This window comes from Meles meles, chromosome 18, assembly GCF_922984935.1.
Source record: "Meles meles chromosome 18, mMelMel3.1 paternal haplotype, whole genome shotgun sequence".
Taxonomy (NCBI): Eukaryota; Metazoa; Chordata; class Mammalia; order Carnivora; family Mustelidae; genus Meles; species Meles meles.
Genome location: NC_060083.1, coordinates 26,000,005 through 26,023,436, shown reverse-complemented (window position 1 = coordinate 26,023,436; position 23,432 = coordinate 26,000,005). Strand labels below are relative to the sequence as shown.

At 58.4% G+C, this 23,432-nt stretch overlaps 1 protein-coding gene across 2 annotated transcripts; it reads left to right on the top strand.

Annotated features, from left to right (window-relative positions):
* The first annotated feature begins 1,712 nt into the window (after positions 1 to 1,712).
* On the top strand, positions 1,713 to 22,538 carry CLUH (clustered mitochondria homolog). 2 transcript variants are annotated; one of them, XM_045985180.1, is made up of 26 exons: positions 1,713 to 1,935; positions 8,827 to 9,029; positions 9,183 to 9,354; positions 10,979 to 11,122; positions 11,304 to 11,428; positions 11,536 to 11,690; positions 11,771 to 11,896; positions 12,221 to 12,368; positions 12,575 to 12,667; positions 13,559 to 14,253; positions 15,069 to 15,292; positions 15,444 to 15,545; positions 15,684 to 15,784; positions 16,667 to 16,819; positions 16,910 to 16,972; positions 17,061 to 17,305; positions 17,533 to 17,617; positions 17,790 to 17,943; positions 18,025 to 18,164; positions 18,977 to 19,057; positions 19,129 to 19,254; positions 19,344 to 19,465; positions 19,761 to 19,854; positions 19,978 to 20,112; positions 20,185 to 20,258; positions 20,980 to 22,538. In XM_045985180.1, the coding sequence occupies exons 1-26, from the start codon at positions 1,836 to 1,838 to the stop codon at positions 21,164 to 21,166; spliced, it is 4,047 nt and encodes a 1,348-aa protein (XP_045841136.1). In that variant the 5' UTR covers positions 1,713 to 1,835; the 3' UTR covers positions 21,167 to 22,538. The 2 variants fall into 2 exon arrangements, with proteins under 2 accessions (XP_045841136.1, XP_045841135.1); XM_045985179.1 differs by having other exon boundaries at positions 15,441 to 15,545.
* The last annotated feature ends 894 nt before the right edge of the window (positions 22,539 to 23,432 follow it).

Here is a 23,432-nt window from a genome sequence, read left to right as displayed (position 1 = left end):
CATCCTTAAAGGCTTTTGTTCTGTAGCCATGGACATGAGGTTGTTGTGTGTGTATTTCACTTCATCCACCAGATTGAAACTTCTCCTGGCAGGGACTGGGTCTGGTATCTCTCTCTTTTTTTTTTTTTTTTTTTAATTTATTTATTTGACAGAGAGAGAGATCACAAGTAGGCAGAGAGGCAGGCAGAGAGAGAGGAGGAAGCAGGCTCCCTGCTGAGCAGAGAGCCCGATGCGGGGCTTGATCCCAGGACCCTGAGATCATGACCTGAGCCGAAGGCAGCGGCTTAATCCACTGAGCCACCCAGGCGCCCCTGCGTCTGGGATCTCTTGATCTTCCAGCAGCACTGAGCTTTTTGCAAGCTGTGCTAGAAAGACACAGTGAATCACCCAGAGTTTCACACTATCTAAAATACTTTGATGACCACCATCTCCTCACAACAGCTAGTGAGAGGCTAGACAGATGGGCGTATTTGATGGATGAAGCTCCTGAGATTTAGTGGAATAGAAGTGACTCGCTCCAGGTTACAAAAAGAGACAAGGTAGAGGTTGTAGGATGCAGATTTCCAATCTAATCAAGTATTAGGTTTGTACGCGGTGCTGCCTGCCTGCCTTCCTTACACACCCAGTAGTCAGGTCTTTCTTTTATCTCCAGGCTTCTTGTGCAATGGTCCACCCTCCTCTGCCCCTCATCTAGTTCTGCTTCCTTTGATCCCCCCCACAGCTTTCAGAGCATTTCTCATCTCCCTTCCTCCGGTTTAAATGCTGCCAGGACTTTCACTAGTTCCGCTTCCCAGTACCTGTACTCCAGGACAAAGTCCTCTTTTCTTCGAAATTTTCACAAGGCTCCAGGGCCCAGCCCACCTCTGCAGTTCCAGCTTCCCAATTCCCATCAGATCCTGGCAAATGTCAATGATTCCCAAGCCTCCCTCCTCTCTCCCTGGAGAATGTCAGCTCACTGGCAAGACCTGGCAAAAACGTCACCTGGGCAGCATTCTCTGACCTCAGTTCTCAGTCCCCACCAAAACCCAGACTCCTAAAATAACGAACGACTGTAAAATGTCCAGGTTGTGCACTTAGCTTGACTCAGCTCTTGTTCTCGCTGTCTGTGTGACCTTGGTCTCAGCTTCCTTCACTGAAAAATGGGAATAATGTGCCGACCTGGAAGTAAGGACCCATCTGGTGGGGGCTGTTGAGGCCGCTGGTAGGGAAGAGCACGTTGCAGCTCACAGCAAAGTTTGGTGGCTCCATTTCTGACACGGCATCCCCCTTAACTGCCCTGCACCCCTTCCCCAAGAAGGTAGACGCACCCCAACTCCACCCTTTCAAGCCTTGTGAGGAGGGTGCCGTGGGTCACACTGACACCGCAGATTAGAGACCGCGTGGTCATTTGGCAGATTTGCAATAGGAAACACTGGGCCATTGGGGGAGGGGACGGTGAGCAATGGCAGTCCCAGAAGAGTCTCCACCCAAGGTCAGGGCGCCCGCGGGAAGGCTAAGAACGGCAAGGACGTCTCTCCGCAGCCCCGCCCCTCAAGGGGACCAGAGGCCTCTCTGTACTCGGAGTCACAGTGCGTTCCCTTTAAGGCATTCGGAAACGTCACCGCCTTTGGTGGGCGGCCAACGAGCACGGTGCGTTTTGTCCCTCGCGCGCTTCCGTGGGCCGGGCCGGGCGCGAGGGCGGGGCAGGGGAGCGGCGGTGGGGTCAAAGGTTACAGCGCGCACCACGTGGGCCGGTGACTCCGTCCTTCCCGCAGCGGCCGCGGCGCGCAGGGCACTTGGGTTAGTGGCGCGGCGGGCGGCGCGGACAGCCGAGCAGGACGCCCGCTCCCGCCGCCATGGTCATCAAAACGGACGAGTTGCCGGCGGCTGCCCCGGCCGACGGCGCCCGGGAGCCCAGCTCGCAGGCCGGTGGCAAGGGACGGCCGGGCGCGGCCGGTGAGCGGGGCCGGGGCCAGCGGTCAGCGGGGCGGGGAGGCTGGACCGGGCCGAGTGGGCGGGTGGGTTCGGGGTTTGCAGGACCCGACGCCTTCCCTCCGCGCCGTGCCGGATTGCATCTTACCGGGCCGCCCCCGCCCTGAAGGTCACCTTCACTGTCGCCCCTGGCTGCGGCCTGGGTTTCGCACGTGGGGTCCCGGGTAGACAACCGTAGGGGGGACACGTGCGCGCGCACGCGGTTTCGGGGTGCGCCGCCGCCGCAGACTGATGGAATCGGTGGCCCCACCCCCTCCGCGCGCGGGCAGAAGGTAATCCTCCCGGCTGGGGTCGCTGACACTTGCTCTGTCTGGCACCCTTCCCGTCAGAATCTGAAGCATTGCGTGCGTACAGGACTGCAGCCCTGCGAGTAAAGCTCAACCTGGAACTTCCCAGCCACGGTCTGTGGAGAAGAGTGCGAGCTGGGGGTGGGTGTGTATCGTGAGGGGGCTTGTCTGGTTCATTCCCAGAGGCAGTGCTTTAACCCTAGGTGTTCAGGCTCTGATCTCTTCCATGTTAGGTGTTGGCTTGATCTGCAGACCTAGGGGGTCGGTCTGCGTATGGGACTAAAGCCAAACTCCTTGGCAGGAGTAGGTGTTTGTGCCAGAACTTGATCATTAACCCGCCTTATTGCGAAAAGTGGATCAGCTCAGGGTTGCTGTTTTTAAGGCAAAGGTCATCCGTGTGGAGTGGAGCTCCCAGCTCTCCTCCGTGGGGTCTATGTGGCATTGGCCTTGGGATTGGCTGCAGCTTTTCTCTGATGGGGCCTGTTTCATCTGTTTCTCCTGGACTTTCTCTGTTCCTTACATCATGTCTTAGATTCCAGCCTTAAGGTTGGAAGCCCTTTCCCAGCACCTTGGTTGTCATCTCCAGATCATCCTTCAGGGCCCCAATCCTGGGCTGTGGTCCCTCTCTACTCTGGTTAGTGGTGGGATGCAGAACTACCCCCATCTTCCACTCCCCTCAGCACTTCTCAGCAGGGACTTGTCATCTTCATCTTCGTTCCCAGTTTCGGTGGGTCAGGATGGGAACAATACTTAGGAGGCTTTCTGATGGTGTCACAGCAGAGTTACCTTGTGCCGGGGGTAAATACAGTGGCAGCTTTGCTGATTGCCTAGATAAGGCCAGGGTTTGGGCAGAACAACAGATGCTGATGACTCCAGCCTGCCAGGCTTTACCCTGATGGGGCTCTGAATCAGTGGGGCAGGCTAGATAAGAGGAGGTCGGGTCTGGCGGATTTCCCTTCTAGCAAAGAGACCTGAAGAGATAAAGTGACTTGTCCAAGGTCACACAGCATTGTAGCTGCAGGGGACATTTGGATTTCTAGCTTGTGGCCAGCCTGCCAAGGCTTCCCCTACATGTCCCAGAGGAAGCCAGGACAGGCATATTGGTTGGGTTTATGTTGAGAACATGGGGACTGAGGAGGGGAGAGTCTGTTAGAGGGTTTCCCCGCAGGCTTGAGTAAAGCCCTGTCTCTGCTGTGTGCTGAGAGGCTGTCTGGGGCAACCTGGGTCAGGGGAAGGGCACAGCTGTTCATTTTTGGGAAACTGGGAGCATGGTAGTGCTTGGGGAGGGGTGGGAGGGAAAGTGAAGTCTTTGGGAAGTGAGATAGATGGTTAGGCTTTGAATTACAGCTATCCTAAATCTACTCAAAGAAGGATCGTGCCCTTAATGGTGATCCCTGAGTAGGTTCTCATCTAGGCTCCTGACCCTTAGGACTCAACTCTGGAAGGTTCTCCAGTCCCTTTGAGGAGGTAATCCAGGCCTTTTGGGGTTGGGGCAAGGGTCAGTTAACTTGTTGGGAATAAAGCTGCTTTTAGGGGTTAAGAGAACAGGCAGGTTTTTCAAGTTCACGGTGGTGTGTCAAGTTCCTCCTGCCTGGGGGAGGGCTCCTTGGAGTTGAGGCCCAGAGCAGAAAAGGGGGCTGGTAGACTGGGGAGGAGCTTGAGGGCTTAGGGGAGCTCTCTAACAGAATCCTAAAGCTCTAAACGTGGGGAGGTCTGAGTAGACCAGCTTGAAGATCACCGGACTATCTCCAGACCTTGCAGACCTGTCTCTGGCCAGGGGGGTACGGGAAGGAGACAGATGCCCATATCACTGGGGTCTTCCATAGACTGCCTGCCTGGCCCTACCCTTTTCTTTCGAAGCCCTGCGTTCCTGGGAGGGGTGATGTGTCTTTTGGGGCCTTACTTCCTGCTGGAGCCCCACCTGCTGAGGCCTTGACTGGGGCAGGGCTTGGCCCTGGCACAGTCTAGTGAGGGAGGCCATGCCAGGCTGGGGAAGACACAGGCCGCTTGGGATGTTCTAGGTTTCTTTTCTAACGCCTCCTTTCTGCAGCCCATGGGGGCTCTGTGCTCCCAGCCCAGGTGTACGCTTTTATCTCCTCATTCGGATCCAGCCAGTGAAGACTGGGGGTGTGTGTGTGCAGTGTGCAATTTGGGCAACCCCTTCCCATTCTGCAGAGGACCACCTTTTCCCCTTCTCTAAAGCCCAGATCCTAGGGGTGCCCCCTAGGATATGAGAAGAGGGGGTGCCGGCCCAGGGTTGTAGAGGGTTGGGAGGGTACTGTGGTTGGAGGAGACAGATTTGCCTACTGGCCTGAAGCCTGAGTCCTGGAGGAGGAAGAGAAGCGGTGTAGCTGGTGGGTGCTGCAGCCTGGGGAAGTGGCACTCCGAGGCATGGATTTGGACACCTGATAAACCTGGCTCTTTCTGGACGTGGCTTGGCCACCTATCGCCTCTGGGTCCTGGGGCAGCTTGCTTACTGGGCTCTGGGGCCTCAGTTTCCTCAAGTGAGATGGGCCTATTGAGCTGATTGAGGGACTTGCTGTGGGATGGGCCAAGCATGAGCACAGGCTTTCTGGGAACCAGAATGGAGATGGTCGATGCTGCTACTCAGAGGTCATTGCCAGGGTGCTCTGCCCCACCCCCTTTTCCCAAGGGTTTGGGTGTGTTTGAGAAGAGGGCAGGATAAGAGGATCTCTGCCTGGGTCTGGCCCTTCCTACCATCTGGTCAGCATGTGTGGAGGGGAGCGCCCCCTTGGTGGGGGCTGTGGAGACTCTGAGGGCCTGCCTGGGACAGGACTGGGGAGGGGTCCCGGAGGGAGCCTGTTTCCCTGCCCCCATGCTGGTTTGCATGGATTCCAGAGCAGTGCTGGCTGGGCCCTGGCAACAAGTCAGAGGCCCTGGGAAGGTGCCCTGGCGAGGCTGGGCATGTTCCTTCTCCACAGCCGAGCGGCCTTCGGCCTCTTGCTGCCAGCTCTGTTTTCCCCCAGAGAGAGACTTGGTTTTCTCCTGGCAGCGCAGGGGCTGCTGGGAAGGGAAGATAGAGCCTGCCAGCTTCTTGGTGGAGCTGGAGGCCTGGGGCCCCGGGTGCAGTTGTCCTCTGGGAGACTGAGGGCCCTTCCCCCTTCCCACCAGAACCAGTGACTGTCAGGAAGAGGAGAGCTGCCAGGTCACCTGCAGGGGGCAGCAGGAGCCAGAGGCCCCAGCCAGCCACTTGACCCCAGAGGCAGGCAGGGTGCTCGGCGTCTGCAACCGGTGGACGGGGTAGACAGGGTAGCCGTCTCATGGCTTGGGCCCGGGTCTGCGCCAGCTGTTGCTGGCAGCTGGCTGAAGCCGTCCTGCCCACCCGCACTGGGGTTGGGGCTGAGGAGAGGACCCCCTTACTGGGCCCTGCCCCTGCCAGCCAGTCCCCAGGGCCCTCGATCCCGAGGGACCCAGGTACCCCAAACGCTGGGTTCTGCCCCCCTCATGGCTTCACCAGTGGTGACCCCCCTCTTGGTGGGTACAGGGAGGTGGACCTGAGCGCTGGTAGCAGCTCCCCATGGGGTCCTGGAGCCACTGGGGCCTCCTGGCCCACAGCCGTCCTTCTGGCCGACCTTGAGCAGGATGCGAGGCAGGGGGAGTGTGCCCTTCCCAGGGCCGCCCCGGCAGGCCTGGCCCCACTGAAACCCGAAGCCAGCCAGAGCTCCAGCCCTGGGCTGACCGTCTGCATGGGGGCGAGGGTAGTGGCAGAGGCTGGGACAGGGGATTCAGGCAGGGCCGAGCCGGAGCCGGAGAGCTGGCTGCCTCGCTGCGGTGGCGGTTCTGAGACTCCAGAGTCCAGGAGAGGGCAGCCTCCAACTGCACCAGGTGGGCTGTGGGGGCGGGGAGCCAGCCTCTTGTGGGGAGATCACTTGGCCTTAATCCAGCAGTAGGGAGACCTTCAGGGTTCCTTAGAGGAAGGAGGAGAGGCAGAGCCAGCATTCTGGGGCCATGGAGGCCCCTGGGAACCAGCCACATTCCTTTGAAATCTGATAGGGGATTGGGTACCCCCCTGGGGCATAACATGGTGCTGAGATACCTTCTGGGCAGGCTCCCCAGCCTGGGGAAGAGGGGTGGGAGCTGCGGCTTCCCTTGCCTTGTCTTCCCTGCCCTCCTTCCCATCCTTCCTGGCCCAGATTCCGGGAGCACAGTCCGGTTTCTGACTTCTTACTTGTGGGGTCTTAGACCTCAGCGCTGCTGTACCATATTGGGGGGAGGGTCTCCTTCCAACAGAAAAGCCTTTTTCAAGGACCCAGTTAGGGGAAGTGCCGCCTCATATCTGCCATTCCTCTCGCTGCTGTTGGAAACTGACCAAGCACCGCCCTTCTCCCCACCCTCCTGCCTGCTTGGTCATAGAGTCAGCCAAGTTTTCCCTTTGGGGTGGCTGCTCACTTTAGGGGCTTGGGGTCGCATTGCTGGGGCTGCGGGCTCGTTAGAGGTCCTCGAGTGTCCTTGTTCTCAGGAGTTCCACCTCGGGTTTGGAGAGGTGTGCTGGGACAAGATGGGCGTGATAACAGTCCTTGGAGGTCTGTAGTGGATAAGATTGAGGGCGGTGTGATGGCATGGTGGTGTGGGCTCTTGATTGGGAATGTAGGGTCTGCTCTTGACCTTGGGCAAGGCTCTGAACTTTTCTCGGCCAGATGTCCTTATTTGGAGAGAGGTGGAGAGAACTATGTCTTAGCTCCTGGTGGTCCTGTTTATCACTGAGCTGAAGGGACACAGGGAAGAGGGAGCTGCTTCTCCACACACACACACACACACACCCGTGCTCACACACACACACACACACACCCGTGCTCACACACACACACACACACACACACACACACACACCCGTGCTCTTCTGTGCTGGGCATATCTCCTTTTCTGAGGCCTCTGGCTCCATGTTTCTGTGGGTCTGGGTAGGGCTTGCAAAAGTCTGGGGAAAATACCAGTAGGGAAGAGGAGGTGGGGTGTGGACCGGGGCTGGCTGAACTGAGCTGTCTGGACCCCTCAGACTGGGCAGAAAGCCCCATGGGCCAAATGGGCAGGCCTGTGTCTTCCTGGCATGACTGTGAGGCAGTCCTTGCTCCCTGGGGCAAGGAGGGGGCTCCCCTTTATTCCCCTTAGTGGCCGGGTCGAAAGGGTAGGTTTTGTCACCTGCTTGCTTCTCTTGCCCCATAGCGTGTGAATTGAGTGCTGTTCCCAACTATGGGAGTTTTAACTCCACGTTTGCAGTAATTAACTCATTCATTCGGTACTTTTCTGTCGAGTACAGGAAAGACAGAAGGCAGAAGATACAGCTGCTAGTGTGAACAGCCCCCCAGAATGACAGAACAGTGCTCTGGGGGGTGGTCACCATGTCTCTGGGGGCAATGAGGAGGCAGTGATTCTGTTGTCAGGGCCCACTTGGGCAGGCTTTAGAGAAGGGGTGGCTCAGACAGTTAAGCGTCCGAGTCTTGATATCGGCTCAGGTCATGGTCTCAGGGTCATGAGATTCCAGCCTTGTGTTGGGCTCCGAGCGCTGAGCATGGAATCTGCTTGAGAGTCTCTCTCCCTCTCCCCCTCCCCAACTTGTGCTCTAAAGAAATAGAGAAGGGGGTTTATTTCACCTGGGCCTTGACAGATGAGTAGGAGTTTGCCTGATGCAGTGGGCAGCATGAGCTGCACAAGAGCACAGAGGTGGAAGGGGAGATGTGGCGCTTGTTCTCAGGCTTCCTAGTACTTGGGTGTATCTGAGATGTTGACTGGGAGAGCTGGCTGGAGTTGAGATGTACTTTGGGCTGGTGCCTCAGAGTGTTGACCTAAGAAACTTGGATCTTGGGAGCAGTGGATTCCAAGTGGTGCTCTTGAAATAGGGAAAATGGCCTGTCCAGGGCCGTGGCTGCAGAGGCTGGGTTCCTTGACCATTGGAGATTAGGCTGGGTGACTGGGGGTTAGGGAGCATTTACAGAGCAGAGGCCACCTTACTGAGGAAGGTGAATTCCATGTGAACAAGATGAGATTCTGATAATGCCTAAGGGATGGCCACATGTTGAAAAGCTTGAGCAAGGCCTAGGTGAGCAGGTTAGCTGCATGGTGGGAGGGAATTTGAAGTCATGGGATCAGGAGAGGCTGGGGCCTTGGGACACCCTCAGCTTGGGCTGCTGGCAGGGGTGGAGCTAGAGAGCAAGGAACAGGGAACAAGGGATCAGTGGCTATAGGGAAGGGGAGGAGAAGGTGAGCAGTGGCAGGTGTTGCAGAAAAGTTACACACAGAGAAGACAGTTGGGTTTGGCCCTTGGAGTGACTCTGGGGAGAGGGATTTGGGTGGTGTACTTGGATGGAAACCAGACTGGAAGACTGAGGACCAGATGGGAAGGGAGGGCGCAGGATGTGGAAGAGAGAAAGCAGTGGTCTCCAGGTGACCAGGGTTGAGGGAAGTTGTGTGCCCAGTGTGAGTGGGACTGTGGGGTCTCTGGTAGGGCCGAGTCTTGGGAGGAGATACAGATGCCATGGTTTGGCACACGTATCCACCCAGGTGGGTAGGCAGGTGGCCCCGCTTGTCTCAGCTCCTTTCTTGTTACCTGCAGAGCTGCCGTCCGTTATGCTGCTGAATGGGGACTGTCCAGAGAGCCTAAAGAAGGAAGAAAGAGCTGCCGAGCTGCCCCGGGAAAATGGTCTGGATGAGGCTGAGCCAGGAGAGGAGACGACTGGACAGGAAGTCATTGTCATTCAGGACACAGGCTTTTCTGTGAAGATCCTGGCACCCGGGATTGAGCCCTTTTCCTTACAGGTGAGATGGAAGAAGGGTGCTGGGGACCAGAGCATAAGCCTGTTAGGGAGGACAGGGCTGGAAGGCCATGCCTGGCTGTCACTTGCCCTAGTTTTATACCATAGGGAAGGTAGTATGTTCTCACCAGGGTGTTTTTGACCTTTCCCTTGGTAGGTGTCCCCCCAGGAGATGGTACAGGAGATCCACCAGGTACTCATGGACCGCGAAGACACATGCCACCGCACCTGCTTCTCACTGCATCTGGACGGCAACATGCTAGACCATTTCTCAGAGCTGCGCAGCGTCGAGGGCCTACAGGAGGGTTCGGTGCTACGTGTGGTGGAAGGTTTGTCCAGAAGTTGGGCAGCCTGCCAAGGGAGGGCACATGGAGATGGGGCCAGGTCGCACTCCACCCACCCTGGCTGGTATCTCGGTGTCACAGATGAGTGTGTGGAGGCTCAGAACAGTACTGAACTTGTGAAGGCAGGATTGGAGCCCGGATCTGCTCCCCAGGCCTTCACACATATACCCTCCAACATTGTAGGTTAAATATCAAAGTCATGGTTTTTTTAAAAAAAGAAAAAACAGTGCCAGCTGGGGTTCCTGGGTGGCTCAGTCGGTTAAGCGTCTGTCTTTGGCTTAGCTCGGCTCAGGTCATGATCCCAGGGTCCTGGGATCAAGCGCTGTGTCAGGCTCTCTGCTCAGCGGGGCGTCTGCTTCTCCCTCTGCCTGCTGCTCCGCCTGCTTGTGTATGTGCGTGTGCACTCTCTCTGCCAAAGACACAATGTCTTACAAAACAGACAGACGGTACCAAGGGCTTGAAATTAGCCCAAATTCTATAGAGAGAAAAGTTAATGGGGCACCTGGGTGGCTCAGTGGGTTAAGCCTTTCCCTTTGGCTCAGGTCATGATCTCAGCGTCCTGGGATTGAGTCCCGCATTGGGCTCCCTGCTCAGCAGGAAGCCTGCTTCCCCCCCTCTCTCTGCCTGCCTCTCTGCCTACTTGTGATCTCATCTGTCAAATAAAAAAATCTTAAAAAAAAAAGTTTAATCCTGGAGCACCTGGGTGGCTCAGTGCGTTAAGCATCTGCCTTCATCAGCTCAGGTCATGATCTCAGGATCCTGGGATCGAGTCCATATCAGGCTCCCTGTCAGGGGGAAGCCTGCTTCTCCCTCTGCCCCTCCCTCTGCTTTTTTTTCTCTTTCAAATAAATAAAATCTTTAAATAAAAATTGATTACAGTTTAGAATTTAAAAGAAGAAAGAAACATTAAATTTAAGGAAACTAAAGGTTTCACTGCTCTCAAATAGAGTAGTAAAGGCCCCATGTGTAGCAGTTGACAGGTGTGGTGAGGCTGGTTTGCTTGTAAGATAAAAGTTCCTGTGACCTTGGGTCCCCAGGAGAGAGGGAACTCAGAATTTCCAGCCAGAGTGAGCTTGTTAAAAGCAAATGTGGAAACTGTAATGCAGGTGTGCCCAAACTTACTTGATGATGAAGTCTCCTACCCAAAAAGAGCCCCCATTAAAATTCACAAAGCATGTATTAGGAGGGCAGTGTTGTAGTTATGGGGAAGTCCTCAGGTCACCCCCAAGCAAGGGCTGCCCTAGGAGAGCAGTACTGAGGCTGTGGTGTAGGGGCCCCGCAGCCCCTTGGGCCTGTCCACCTGGGACACCTGTGAAAGAGCAGGAGATATGTATGGGCTCCCAAAGGCCTGTGTGCTTTTTGGAGGCATGTTTTTTGTGCCCTTTGGCAGTAGATTCTTTGCAAACAAGCATCCCTGCCTAACAGAAGGGTTGGGGGGTGTTGAGTCCAGCACTCCAGCTTATGTGCTTATAATGGAATTTGTAAGTGGAGGCCAAAAATGTGAAAATCAAGACCATTATGGTAGCCCTATGGCTGACTTCTGTGCTGGGGATGTTGGTGCAGCAGGGGATGTGCCCTGCTTACGCGCTGCCCCTTGCCTTCCCACCAGAGCCATACACAGTCCGTGAGGCTCGCATCCACGTGCGCCATGTCCGAGACCTGCTCAAGAGCCTGGACCCATCTGATGCCTTCAACGGGGTTGACTGCAACTCCTTGTCCTTCCTGAGTGTCTTTACTGATGGCGACCTGGGAGGTGCGGGAGGCATTGGGGCTGGGGGTTGGGCAGAGGGTCCAGGGGCAAATTGGCCAGGGGTCAGTGAGGGGGCTGGGGGCCGGGCCTTGCCACCAGAAGGGGGCAGGGCTGGAGGCATCCGTGCCGTGGCCAGTTTGCCCCTGGGTGGCCGTGTGCTGACCATCAGCCTCGGGTCCCTCAGACAGCGGGAAGCGGAAGAAGGGCTTGGAGATGGACCCCATTGACTGCACGCCCCCTGAGTACATCCTTCCAGGGAGCCGGGAGCGGCCTTTGTGTCCCCTGCAGCCCCAGAACCGTGACTGGAAGGTAGTACTCCCGGAACAGAGCTGGGGAGCAGGCCCTGGGCAGGGCAGTGGGGGGACAGCACTGCACCCAGAGGCCTGGCCCCCACTCATGCTTGGCCATTCTTGCAGCCCCTTCAGTGCCTGAAAGTGCTCACCATGAGCGGCTGGAATCCACCCCCTGGGAACCGCAAGATGCACGGGGACCTCATGTACCTATTTGTGATCACAGCTGAGGACCGGCAAGTCAGCATCACGGCGTCCACGCGGGGCTTTTACCTGAATCAGTGAGTCCCTGTGTGAGCCCATCTGGGGCTTCGGGCAGCTTTCTGCGGTGCCCTGTGTGCTGACCATCCTCTTCCCACAGGTCTACGGCGTATCATTTCAACCCTAAGCCTGCCAGCCCCCGCTTCCTCAGCCATTCCCTGGTGGAGCTGCTCAACCAGATCAGCCCGACCTTCAAAAAAAACTTCGCCGTGCTGCAGAAGAAGAGGTAGCGCCTTGGCCCAGTCTCTGTCCCTTGTCTCATCCCCCATGAGGGGGCGGGGCCAGCCTGCCGGCCTGAGCTTCAGCATGGCTGCCCTCAGAAGCCCTATGCCCTCCGCCCCTGGGACCCCAGAGCCTCCCTTCGGGCGTGGCGATACCCCAACACAGCAGTCCCAGAAGAAGTGCCCATTTATTTCTTCCAGTAGACTGGGGGGGGGGGCAGGATCTCTGGGCCAGGAGGCATGAGAGCTGGGGGAGCTTCAGAAAAGGTCACTGGGCCTGGGCTCTGAGCTTGGCCGTCTTCCCCGTCTTCCCCCTCTCGGTGCCGCAGGGTCCAGCGCCACCCCTTCGAGAGGATTGCCACCCCATTCCAGGTGTACAGTTGGACGGCCCCCCAGGCTGAGCACGCCATGGACTGTGTGCGTGCAGAGGATGCCTACACCTCCAGGCTGGGCTATGAGGAGCACATTCCTGGACAGGTGCCTGCAGCCTGGCCCCGCCCTCCCCGGGCCCCTCTCTCCCCCTCCCTGGATGGGTGCCAGTCTGGGTTCTGTGCACCTCTGCTTGTGTCTTGTTCTCTTGGGAGCATCTGAGACTGTCCACAGGCAGGTGGAGGGAGGGGCTGTCCAGAGCAGGTCTTGGGGCCTGGGCTGAGCTGGCATCTCCCTCCCTGGTCCCTTTGCAGACCCGGGACTGGAATGAGGAGCTGCAGACAACGAGGGAACTACCCCGCAAGAACCTGCCTGAGCGGCTGCTTCGAGAAAGAGCTATATTCAAGGTGCCTACAGCTCCCTCTGCCTGACTGGCTGCCTCAGGCCAGCTTGTCATCTGCCAGGGGGGCTGGTCAGGGTACCCTGCAGGGCACTGGCTGACTTTTCCTCTCCGGGCAGACTGTCTCAGCTCTGTTCTGTGACCTCTCCTAGACTTGGAGTCCATGGGCTGGGCGGAGGGTAGGGGGACCTCCTCCACTGTGGGCTGTGTGACAGGTTTCTTCTGGCTTCCCACCCGCTGCTCTCTGCCACTGGGACCTTTAACTGCCTAGAGATGATAATGGTAAACATGAGATCTCACTGTGTTAGGTACAAACTTTGCCAGGGGCCGTGTCTTGTGTTTAATGGACATTGCCTCCTGTCATCTTTGGGACACCTTGTAAAGATCACTGTTTGTTTTTTCTTTTTTTTTTTTAAAGATTTTATTTATTTATTTGACAGAGATCACAAGTAGGCAGAGAGAGGGGAGGAAGGAGGCTTCCTGCTGAGCAGAGAGCCGGATGCGGGGCTTGATCCCAGGACTTTGAGATCATGACCTGAGCCAAAGGCAGAGGCTTTAACCCAATGAGCCACCCAGGCACCCCAAGATCACTGTTTTATAGATAGGGGAAACAGGTCAAGTTCACCTGACACATAATGGGTGGATCTGAGACGTGCTCCTGTCCTTCCCCTCCTTGTGAATCCCTAAGCTCTGCTGTGTTTCTGCGCATAAATTACTTTTTCTCAGAAAATGGGTTTCTTCCCCTTTTACAAGTGGGAGGAAGCTGAGGTTAGACCTCCTTGACCCCCAGGGCCGTCCACCTGCCCCCACTGTCTGGGCGAGCTTGGCCAGGTGGGCTGAAACCTGCGGCTCTTGGGGGTGGGGCCTCTCTCACCCTCCTGGTCTGGGCCCCTCCCAGGTGCACAGCGACTTCACGGCTGCGGCCACACGGGGCGCCATGGCGGTCATTGATGGCAATGTGATGGCCATCAACCCTAGCGAGGAGACCAAGATGCAGATGTTCATCTGGAACAACATCTTCTTTAGCCTGGGCTTTGATGTGCGTGATCACTACAAGGACTTCGGTGGGGACGTGGCGGCGTACGTGGCACCCACCAATGATCTGAACGGGGTGCGCACGTACAATGCAGTGGACGTGGAGGGGCTGTACACGCTGGGCACGGTGGTGGTGGACTACCGTGGCTACCGCGTCACGGCCCAGTCCATCATCCCGGGCATCCTGGAGCGGGACCAGGAGCAGAGCGTCATCTACGGCTCCATTGACTTTGGCAAGACAGTGATGTCGCATCCTCGCTACCTTGAGTTGCTGGAACGCACCAGCCGGCCTCTCAAGATCCTGAGGCACCGGGTGCTCAACGACCGGGACGAGGAGGTGGAGCTCTGCTCCTCCGTGGAGTGCAAGGGCATCATTGGCAATGACGGTCGCCACTACATCCTTGACCTGCTGCGCACCTTCCCTCCTGACCTCAACTTCCTGCCTGTGCCCGGTGAGGGGCTGCCCGAGGAGTGTACCCGTGCCGGCTTCCCCCGCGCCCACCGGCACAAGCTATGCTGCCTGCGCCAGGAGCTCGTGGATGCCTTTGTGGAGCACAGGTGAGGGCCCAGGCTTCGGAGGGCGCCTCGCCAAGAGTGCTGGGGCCTTATCCTTGCCGGAAGAGGCTTTGGCCACGGTCATTACACCCCGGCATCCCCTGGGTGACCTCAGGCTCTGCAGCGAGGGTCTCCTGGAGCTTTGTGTTGGTGGAGAAGCAACAGTCAGCAAGAGCAGGGGCTCCCCGTGGAGGTGGCGCTCTTCCTCCAAGGGGCATAGGGAAATCTGCTAGAGGTGTTTTGTTTTGTTTTGTTTTGAAGGTTTTATATGTATTCATTTGAGAGAGACAGAGTGAGTGAGAGCACAGTAGTGAGGAAGGGCTGAGAGAGGGGGAGCCCGACGCGGGGATGCGGGGCTCAACCCCGGGATCATGACCCGAGCCAAAGGCAGATGGTTAACCAACTGGGCCACCCACCACCCCTGCTAAAGTGTTTTAAATGTTCCAGTACCAGGAGGTGTCGCTGCTGCTGGCATTCAGTGCTTAGGAGTCAGCCACATCAAATGTCCCACACCACAAACCAGTCTCCTCAAAATGGCAGTGAGGTTGCCGTCTGTCTCCCTTGAGAGCCTGGCATGCACGGAGCCCCTGGCCCCTGCCCCACTTACACCCCGTCTGCCGCCTTCCGGTTGGGAAGAGCTCAGTTTTTGCAGTGACCTGTGGTGGCTGGTTGGAGTTGCTAGGGTGCGGTGCATCCCCTTATGATCATACGGGCCAGGAGTCTGGGGCATGTTGTAGGTCGCTGCGGCCAGCAGGAAGGTGCTGGCCAGTGAGGCTTGCTCTCCCATCTCTTGCTCTCCCCGCCCTGCTGTGCCCTAGGTACCTCCTGTTCATGAAGCTGGCTGCCCTGCAGCTCATGCAGCAGAAGGCTGGCAGGATGGAGAGCCCCAGCACGCTGGAGAACGGGGACTCCCTGTCCTCGGAGTCAAAGCCTGAAGATCCCCCGGGACCTGAGGCCGGAAGTGAGGAGGAAGGGGGTGGCGCTAGTGGCCTGGCCAAGGTGAAGGAGCTGGCAGAGACCATCGCCTCAGACGACGGGACAGGTGGGGCCACTGTGGATGTCGGGAGGACCGAGCCCGCATCTGTCCTGGCAGTTGTCTCTGTGTGGATCTGGGGCGAGGCTCGGGGGCACGTGGCACCTCCCACCGCTGGGGGAGGGGCGCTGCCTCCCAGCTGGCCGTGTCTTCACAGCAGACCCTCGGAGCCGGGAGGTGATCCGCAACGCCTGCAAGGCAGTTGGCTCCATTAGCAGCACAGCCTTTGACGTTCGCTTCAACCCTGACATCTTCTCACCAGGCAAGCTCTGCATTAGGCTGGGCAGGATCCTGTGGGGGTCATCATGGGGCCCTGGGTGCTGGTGGGTGCTGCTCTGTCTCCCCCTTTCTTGTCTGCCTCCTTTCTGCCTGGCTCAGGCCTCTGTTCTCCCTCCCCCAGGGGTTCGCTTCCCAGAGTCCTGCCAGGAGGAAGTTCGGGACCAGAAGCAGCTGCTGAAAGACGCCGCTGCCTTCCTGCTGTCCTGCCAGATCCCCGGCTTGGTGAGGGAGGTGCCGCCGGTGTGAGGGGCTGCACGGGGCCTGCTGTGAAAGGCCCCGGTGCCTCATCCATTCACTTCGGGACACTTGTAGAATCTTTCCAGGAGTAAATTCCTTAGACCTGCTGGTCTGTGAGGCAGGCGGGGCAGAGTGCCATTTGTCACGGTTGTAGAGATGGGGCCGCTGACCCAGAGAGGCCAAGGGAGGCATCAGGCACAGAGTCTGCTCTCTTGTGCCTTTCAGAGCAGCTGGCAACTGGGGGTCTGGTCCTCTGAGCCCATGTGTGACAGGACAAGGGGGCACCTGTAAAAAAGGTGGGGAGGATCCTATCCTCTAAGCCTCCACACAATTTGTATGTAGGCTCTTTGGATGATGTATCCTATGATACTTGTTTCCTAGTAAGGTAGCCCTGTGGTTGGGGGGCACACTCCTCTCAGATCTTTGTGCCAAGTGTTCCATTCCAGCTGCCCTGGCCCCCTGCCTGATCTCTCTGAGGCTTGGCACAAACTTCCAAGACTTGGCAGTGCTGGGGACCCCAAGTGGTCACCTCTGCTCTGTCCTATGTGCCCAGAGGGGAGCCCTCATTCTGTTGGGCTCTGTCAGTGGGGCTCTCTCATCCCTGCTTCCCTCTTGGGTGGACCTGGCTGTCACAGGGTGACTGCTGTCTCCCATTTTCCTGTTGCCTGTGCAGAAGGCCGGGGGACACATTTCTCATGTCTTGGCTGCTGATTTGTCTTCTTCACTCTTCCCAACTGTGAGCTCGAGTCTCAGTCCCCTCCTTCCCTCAGGACCTCAGGATAGCATGAGCTCCCCCGCCAGGAAGACCCGGGGTAGGCTGAGCTGGAGGGTCCAGGCTGGGGGGGCCTGACGTGCTGCTGCCTGCAGGTGAAGGACTGCATCGAGCACGCGGTGCTGCCGATGGACGGGGCCACGCTAGCCGAGGTGATGCGCCAGCGGGGCATTAACATGCGCTACCTGGGCAAGGTGCTCGACCTGGTCGTGCGGAGCCCAGCCCGAGAGCAGCTGGACCACATCTATGTGCGTGACACCAGGGCTGTTGGGCTGTGCCACGGGGGGGTTGGGTGGAGGTCTGGCCGGACCCAGACTCTCTTCTCTGAACCCTTGCAGAAAATCGGCATCGGAGAGCTCATCACCCGCTCCGCCAAGCACATCTTCAGGACGTACTTACAGGTAATGCCAGTACCTTACCCCCACCATGGCGGGGCAGGGCGGTGGGGGGGGGGGGGCTGTATGACGCGAGTCCCAAATTCCCTTGCAGGGAGTGGAGCTCTCGGGCCTCTCGGCTGCCATCAGCCACTTTCTCAACTGCTTCCTGAGCTCCTACCCCAACCCTGTGGCCCATCTGCCTGCTGACGAGCTCATCTCCAAGAAGAGGAGCAGGAGGAGGAGAAACCGGCCCCCAGGGGCGGCAGATAACACGGCCTGGGCTGTCATGACACCCCAGGAGCTCTGGAAGAATATCTGCCAGGAGGCCAAGAACTACTTTGACTTCAGCCTCGAGTGGTGCGTGAGCAGCGCGGTGGGGGCAGGGCCTCAGTCTGTGGTTGCAGGCTGTGGACTGGGAGAGGAGGAAGGGAGCAGTGGAGGGCTGTCTGCTCAGGGAGTGGGGTGGGGGTTGTTGGTGTGGGTCCTGGCTGGTGAGTGCTTGGTACTCAGGTGGGGAGGCAGAGGTGGAAGAGGGGGCCAAGAGGGGCTGGGCTGCTCGGGCCCTCATGCCGCCTCTCCCTCAGCGAGACCGTGGACCAGGCTGTGGAGACCTATGGCCTGCAGAAGATCACGCTGCTGCGGGAAATCTCCCTGAAAACCGGAATCCAGGTAGGGTGGCTCAGGGCCCGGCCCCTGCCCTCCCTCCCTCCTGCGGCATCCGCGGGACCATCAGGGTGGGGGGGGTGTGGCTTTCCGAAGACCTGGGGTGGTAGGTTGGGAGGTGCTGGCCACGTGAGCCTGGGGTCGAGGCCACCCGTGGGTGTTGGGCTGTGTCCCCCAGATCCTGCTGAAGGAGTACAGCTTTGACAGCCGCCACAAACCCGCATTCACCGAGGAGGATGTGCTCAATATCTTCCCCGTGGTCAAGCATGTCAACCCCAAGGCCTCGGACGCCTTCCACTTCTTCCAGAGTGGGCAGGCCAAAGTACAGCAGGGTGCGTGACCAGGTGTGGCCGGGGGGAGGGGGGGTCCCCTGGCCCGGCCCTGACCTTGCCGCCCTTGGGGGTGCCCTGCAGGCTTCCTGAAGGAGGGCTGTGAGCTCATCAATGAGGCCCTGAACCTGTTTAACAACGTGTACGGAGCCATGCACGTGGAGATCTGCGCCTGCTTGCGCCTCCTTGCTCGTCTCCACTACATTATGGGCGACTATGCCGAGGTGGGCCTGGAGCACCCTCTGGGCTGTGTCAGCGGAGGCCTTGGCGCCTAGCCTGGCACTGGGGGCTGGCGAGCGAGGGAGCCGGGGCTATGTTCTCACCCCATTTCGCAGGAAGCGGAGGTCCAGGCCTGGGGAACTGTGCCCCGTCTGTGGGGCCAAGGGTGCTGCTCTCCTTGGGGGCCCCCCGGGAGGAGCAGGGGACCCCGGGGAGTGGCTTGTTTGGCCTAGGCTTGCTTCCCCTGTTCTGCAGCTCCGCAGTTAAGTTGTCGGGAGAGCCGCCGTGCTTGTGGATGGAGCGGGGGTGATGGCAAGGCCTCCCTTCCTGAGGAGAGTGGGAAGGTGCTCGCTTCGGCAGCACATATACTGAGGAGAGTGGGAAGGATGGCTTCTTGGTCACAGGGCCTGGGACCTCGTGAGAGCTGCGTGGGGCGTCTCTTAAGTGTTCTGGGCCTGCTGGGCTTCACCTGCCTTGTTGGCCCGGGGCTTCAAGAGGCTGCTTCCTGGGGCAGGTGCCCTGTAGGCCTCCACGCCTCAACCCTAGAGTCTGTCTGTTGTTTGTGTGTGCCTTTTTTTATTACTGCTTTATCTTTAGCCTCATTTTAGATTTGTGCAGGTGTTTGCACAGATTTTGTTAAGGGGCAGAAGGCTCAGGACAAGCTCTTTAAAAAGGCCTCAGAGCGGGGCATGACCTTCTGTGCTCAGAATTGAGTTTTGAGCACCTCTCTGCTGAGGAGGCTGAGCCACCCGGGGGCCAGGTAGACTCGATGTGGGGAGCTCCCCACCCTGGGATGACGATTCCCCACCTCTCCCAGGCCCTGAGTAACCAACAGAAGGCTGTGCTGATGAGCGAGCGTGTGATGGGCATTGAGCACCCCAACACCATCCAGGAATATGTGAGCAGCTGGTGGGGGCGGTCGGGGGGGGGCATCCGTGAGCCCCGGGCCTGACACGGCTGCCCCCACAGATGCACCTGGCCCTGTACTGCTTTGCCAGCAGCCAGCTGTCCACGGCCCTGAGCCTGCTGTACCGGGCCCGCTACCTCACCCTGCTCGTGTTCGGGGAGGATCACCCCGAGATGGCGCTGCTGGATGTGAGTGCCTGTAGAGGAGGGAGGCTGGGCAGGTGCGAGCCTCAGTCCCGGGGCAGCGGGACTGACCTGGGCCCTCCCGCTGCCCTCAGAACAACATCGGGCTGGTGCTGCACGGAGTAATGGAGTACGACTTGTCGCTGCGCTTCCTGGAGAACGCGCTGGCTGTCAGCACCAAGTACCACGGGCCCAGGTCCCTCAAGGTGGCCCTCAGGTGAGGCCGTGCTGGGTTAGGGGCGGAGGGGGAGGCTAGCGGGGATGTGCCCAGGGCCACAGCAACAAGGTGGGGGGGGGCACTCAGAGGGAGAGTGGACGGGGGCGGGGGCCGGCGTCCTGTCTTCCGGCTGGCTCCTGAAGAAATTTTCTCTCAGCCTGGTCTCTCCCCCAAGCCCTGGGCCAGCTTGATCCCCTTGGGGTGGTTTCCAGAGCGGGATCTCGCCGAGTCAGCGCGCCCCCGCCACACCCACGCCCACTTGTGTTCCTTCTGTGCCATGTCTGCGTCCTTGCAGCCACCACCTGGTCGCCCGGGTCTACGAGAGCAAAGCCGAGTTCCGGTCGGCCCTGCAGCACGAGAAGGAAGGCTACACAATCTACAAGACCCAGGTGGGCCAAGGTGGGGGCCGCAGTGGGGGCCGTGGGTGGGGGGGCTGAGGGGGGGAGGTGCGGGGGCGAGGGCCGTGGCTGTGGGCTCGCTGACGGCCTCCTGCCTATGGGTCTGCCCCATAGCTGGGCGAGGACCACGAGAAGACCAAGGAGAGCTCCGAGTACCTCAAGTGCCTGACCCAGCAGGCCGTGGCCCTGCAGCGCACCATGAACGAGATCTACCGCAATGGCTCCAGCGCCAACATCCCGCCCCTCAAGGTGGGTGTCCCCTCGCCCCCGCCCCCCGACCCCCCGCACTGCTCGGGGCTCATCTTCCCTGCCACCCCACAGTTCACAGCCCCCAGCATGGCCAGCGTCCTGGAACAGCTCAACGTCATCAACGGCATCCTCTTCATTCCTCTCAGGTGAGTGTCGCACGCTCCTGCGGGGACGCTGGCTTTCGTGTTACGCTTCTCCAAATAAATCGTTCACTGTCATGGCTCGGGTTTGAGGACAGCCCGTGGTGGATTGTTCAGGGAACATTCTGCCTAGTCGAGGGAACACATGGATTTTTTTTTCCTGTTTTCCCATTTTTTTAAGTGCACACAGTCGTAGCAGAGCAGGGACAGGGCTGTATTTCCCCCCGCGCTTGCTGTGTGCCAGCAGTCTCCCCTTGCGCGTGCACGAAGAGTGGCCTCCCGCTGCCTCCGTGGGCGCGTGCCCCACGGCCAGACCCCCGAGCTCCACTGCGCCCCGATGGCCCAGATGGCCCTGCCCGCCGCTGGGGGCCACGGTGTGGTCAGCTGGGCCTCCGGCACCACGGCCTACCCGCTGTGTGCCTGCCCCCGCCTGTCTCGCACCCTGTGTGCCGGCTGCTGTGGGAGAGGACCCGAGGGGCCACGTGTTCGAGCTGGAGGTGGAGGCTGAGCGGGAGCCAGGCCTTCATGGGGGGCAGTGCCAGCAGCTGGAGCACTTAATTGTTTTAGCACTTAGAAGCCTTCTGACTCTGGAGAGAGAAGCACTTGTTCCACACGTGTCTTGCCAAAGAAAGGAGACTGACTTTGCGCCGGGCTTAGGTTTAAGCAGGGCCAGTAAGGGTCGAGGCCTGCTCTGACACCTGCCCTTCATCCCTGTCCTTTTACTCAGCCAAAAAGACTTGGAGAATCTGAAAGCTGAGGTGGCGCGGCGGCAGCAGCTCCAGGAGGCCAGCAGAAACAGGGAGAAGGCTGAGGAACCTATGGCCACCGAGCCTGAGCCAGCAGGGGCCCCGGAGGATTCCGCCTCCCAGCCCCAGGCTGCCAAGGATCCTCCTTCCCCAAGCTTGCAGGGGTAGAAAGGGACATACAGATGGACTCTCAGCCAGCTGCCCCATTACCCAGTGATCTAGACTCCAGGAGAAGGGGGCATGCCCTACAGGTCGGGAGAGGAAATGAGTCCCTCTTCCTCCATGTTTCCAACCCCAACCCCACCCCCAAGCATCCTCCTGGGACCCTGGCCTGGCCTTCCTGCCCCCCCCGCCCCCCCCAGAGGTGTTTTTGCACTGGTTCAATGAATATACGATCCAGAGGCCTCATTGAAGACACGTGAATGGAGTGTGTGGGCATCAGTTCCCAGTTGGGGGGCAGGTGTCCCCTTGGGGCCCCCCATCCTCAAGCAGGTGTGTGCGAGTGTGTCCATGCCCGTGAGTGTCTCGATCCGTCCTTCCTAACTTGTACATAGCCCCACGTTGGTTTCGAGCGCGTGACGTGAAGATGAGATTTCTCAGGTCATTTGTATGTTTGACATTATGGCTGCTGCTTTTGCTGCCACTGCCCCTGGGCCTGACTTGGCTTAAAGTCCAGGTTTGAAGCCAAAAAGAGGGGAGCTTTCCTGTGGTCTAGGATGGGGACTCAGAGCTCTGTGGCAGGGCTGGAGGGTGGGGGTGCACTTTAGCTTCGTGGCAAGGTGAGAGCAGGGGCTTTCCTAGTTGTGACTGGGCCTGGCCTTGCTGTGCTCGGACTCAGGGGGAAGGGTGGACAGTGGTGGTTCCCTAGACAGACACCCTGTTCCCAGCCCTGGCCTGTCTGCCCTTGGGCCCCAGCAGGAGGCAGTGCCTCCCCCCTCCCTGTGTCCCAGCTGAGGCTAACCCTAGGGGCTGCAGTCTGAATGTATCCTCCCCCTTTTAACCTGAGCGGTTACGCGCAGTGGGTCTGGGGTAGGTGTGGGGGACTAGGGGGAATCAGGGTTGAGTCGCGGGTCCTGACGGGAAATTGACTAGATACAGAAGTGATTGCCTCTTGTTGGTAGAGCCCAGCTCCCTACCTGGTCCTTGTCACACAAGCACCTCCTACAGAGAGGAGAGGAGCTTGGGGGCGGGGTGGGGGAATGTCCGTGGAAAGCAGTGGGTCCTGGGAGCCCCAGCTACTCCCTCTCCTGCCCACCTGTGCCCACCGCTTCTCTGTGCCTACTGTTGGAGCCCTGATGGGTCCAGGGGAGATGGCCACCCTGGGGAGCTTGAGGGAGCTATTCCCGGGCTGGGGCCTCTGCCTGGGGGCTTTGTGGGGAGCTGCTTCTGGATATGGTCTGTCCAGATACCTTGTTTCAAAGGCAGTGGGTGTGAGCTAGCAAGCAAAGCCTCCCCACCGCTGAGCAAGAACTTTTTCTTGTTTTTAAACCATCACGTCTTCATTTCACATTGGAATAAAGTGAGTTTTTGAAACCTGCTGCCCAGTCTCTCCTGTGTGTTCTGTACCAGTCTTGTTCAACTGGGAGGGCTATTGCCAGAAATACTACTGGTGGAAAAGTTTATAAAGCGAATAAATGTGTGTAAATTAGGTCAAATTAAAGGTTACCCCTAAAATGTATTTTAAGGGGGTAGTGTCACAGGCACCCAGCTAGGGTTTACCGGACTGCCAGTCACTAGACCCATGAGAAGGACACAACAGTTAAAGGTCACCTGTTGGTCACAGAAGAGAGGCTGAGACTCCTTCAAGGAGCTTCGTGTGGTATAGGTTTGAGTGAAGATCAGTTGGAGTGAGGGGTTCTGTGGGGTGGGGGCCAAGGGCCTGGGCTTGCTGGCCCTACTAGGTTGCTGACCACCTGATTTGGGTCATCTGCCCTTGTCCCTTTGAGTCAGGAGAACTGGGCAGCAACCCCCAGAAGACCAGGAGGGCTGGAATGGCGGGCTGTCAAGTTTGCTGTTCCTAGGGTAAATTTTGGGCAATCTAGGCTCTTGTGGAGGAGATCTAGTGAGAGAGGGGAAGGGGTAACGACCTGGGTGAGCTTGAGGGACAGGGCCTGGGAAGTGGTGGGAGAGTTCCTTTGGGGGCCTGTCTCTAAGAAGGGAAGTCTCATTTAACTGGCAGCTGCTGCTTGGCCATCTTGAGCAGGTAGGTCTCAGCAATGTGCATACTTGAATACCTTTTTGAGTACTTGGAGAGGGTTTTTTGGTGTCTTTAGCAAATTCTCTGGAAAAAAAAAAAACACTCCAACGCAGATATTTGTTACTTTTCCTGAGCCGACTGGAAAGAAGATGTTCTTGACCTTCAAAGTTTTCTCTTAAATACTTTACTAATTTGTTAGAGCACAAGCAGGGGAGGGAGAAGCAGACTCCCCACTAA

What these genes read in the sequence shown, in the direction of transcription:
- CLUH (XM_045985179.1), top strand. Translation starts at nt 1,836, where the DNA reads ATGGTCATCAAAACGGACGAGTTGCCGGCGGCTGCCCCGGCCGACGGC. An exon ending in GAGAAAGAGCTATATTCAAG is followed by an intron (nt 12,668 to 13,558) that starts GTGCCTACAGCT and finishes GGCCCCTCCCAG; the next exon opens with GTGCACAGCGACTTCACGGC. An exon ending in GATGCCTTTGTGGAGCACAG is followed by an intron (nt 14,254 to 15,068) that starts GTGAGGGCCCAG and finishes GCTGTGCCCTAG; the next exon opens with GTACCTCCTGTTCATGAAGC.